Genomic DNA, 1,168 nt, shown 5'->3' with positions numbered 1-1,168 from the left:
AATTCTGAGTGTTTTATGTGCTGCAGAACAGGAACCTGCTGTAAAACAGCAATTATGCTGAGTCAGGCTTGGTTTTTAGTAATCTTTTCCTGTTTGAATAAATAAATCAAATCAAATCAATCTGCGGCTAAAAAACCCCAAATAACGATGTTCACTCGTATCTGTTGTTTCCAACAATCAGAGAGGAAGAGGCTGGGCATCGGCCAGTCGCAGGAGATGAACACGCTCTTCCGCTTCTGGTCGTTTTTCTTGCGGGATCATTTCAACAGAAAGATGTACGAAGAGTTCAGGCAGCTGGTGGTTGAGGACGGGAAAGAAGGTTACAGGTGAGAGAGTTGATTTAGTTTGTAGCTGAGTTCATCAAAACCTGTTTATAAAGTCTCAGTGTAGGTGAATCATTGCATCACCTGGTGTGTTCAGGTACGGTTTGGAGTGCTTGTTCAGGTACTACAGCTACGGTCTGGAGAAGAAGTTCAGGCCGGACATCTTTAAGGACTTCCAGGAGGAAACTATGAAAGACTACGAAGCTGGTGAGGAAATGTGAAACCATCCCTCCAACATGGTTAAACCAGTTGAATAAAGTTTAATGTTTGTTTTTCTTTTAATCTTGCATGAAAAAAAAGCTTCACCTCGTTTTTGTTTCATGATCTCAGGTCAGCTGTACGGACTGGAGAAGTTCTGGGCTTTCCTCAAATACTCCAAAGCCAAGACTCTGGAGATCGATCCGAAACTGCAGGAGTGCCTGAGCAAGTTTAAACGCCTGGAAGATTTCAGAATCGATGTAAGGAGCTCAAAAGTTTATTTTTAAAGATGCGTGTTCACAAAGTATGACATCAATCATACAACAGGAAATGGATGTATACTCTGTGGTCTTTACTTTTTGTCTGAAAGAACTTTAATGTGATGATTAATAACTTCTGTTTATCCACTGTTCCTCTGACTACTGGTGTGCCTCAGGGGTCTATCCTCGGACCTGTGCTGTTCTCACTAGCTGCGTTTCCAGTGACCGTGAAAATGCACAAATTAGAATTTCGAAAATAAATTTGCTCAATGGAAACACGTCAATTTCGGGGAAAAAATATGTTTTTTGACAAAATGTTTTTGCACTAGGATGAGGTGGTTTTTCGGCCGTATTGAAATTGGCGTTTTTTCCAAAACTGCAATGGAA

The 1,168-nt window shown here is 41.0% G+C and overlaps 1 protein-coding gene across 3 annotated transcripts in view; it reads left to right on the top strand.

The window, feature by feature from the left end:
- The window catches only part of larp1 (La ribonucleoprotein 1, translational regulator), a gene marked incomplete in the record, with an annotated part of 69,611 nt that overhangs the window by 64,475 nt on the left and 3,968 nt on the right, over positions 1 to 1,168 (top strand). For all 3 annotated transcript variants that reach the window (XM_014028574.1, XM_014028575.1, XM_014028573.1), the window contains 3 exon segments: positions 182 to 326; positions 421 to 530; positions 654 to 781. In XM_014028574.1, the coding sequence (XP_013884028.1) occupies positions 182 to 326; positions 421 to 530; positions 654 to 781 (383 nt within the window).

Source organism: Austrofundulus limnaeus, unplaced genomic scaffold (assembly GCF_001266775.1).
Source record: "Austrofundulus limnaeus strain Quisiro unplaced genomic scaffold, Austrofundulus_limnaeus-1.0 Scaffold782, whole genome shotgun sequence".
Classification (NCBI taxonomy): domain Eukaryota; kingdom Metazoa; phylum Chordata; class Actinopteri; order Cyprinodontiformes; family Rivulidae; genus Austrofundulus; species Austrofundulus limnaeus.
This window is presented reverse-complemented; position numbering and strand designations above follow the sequence as displayed.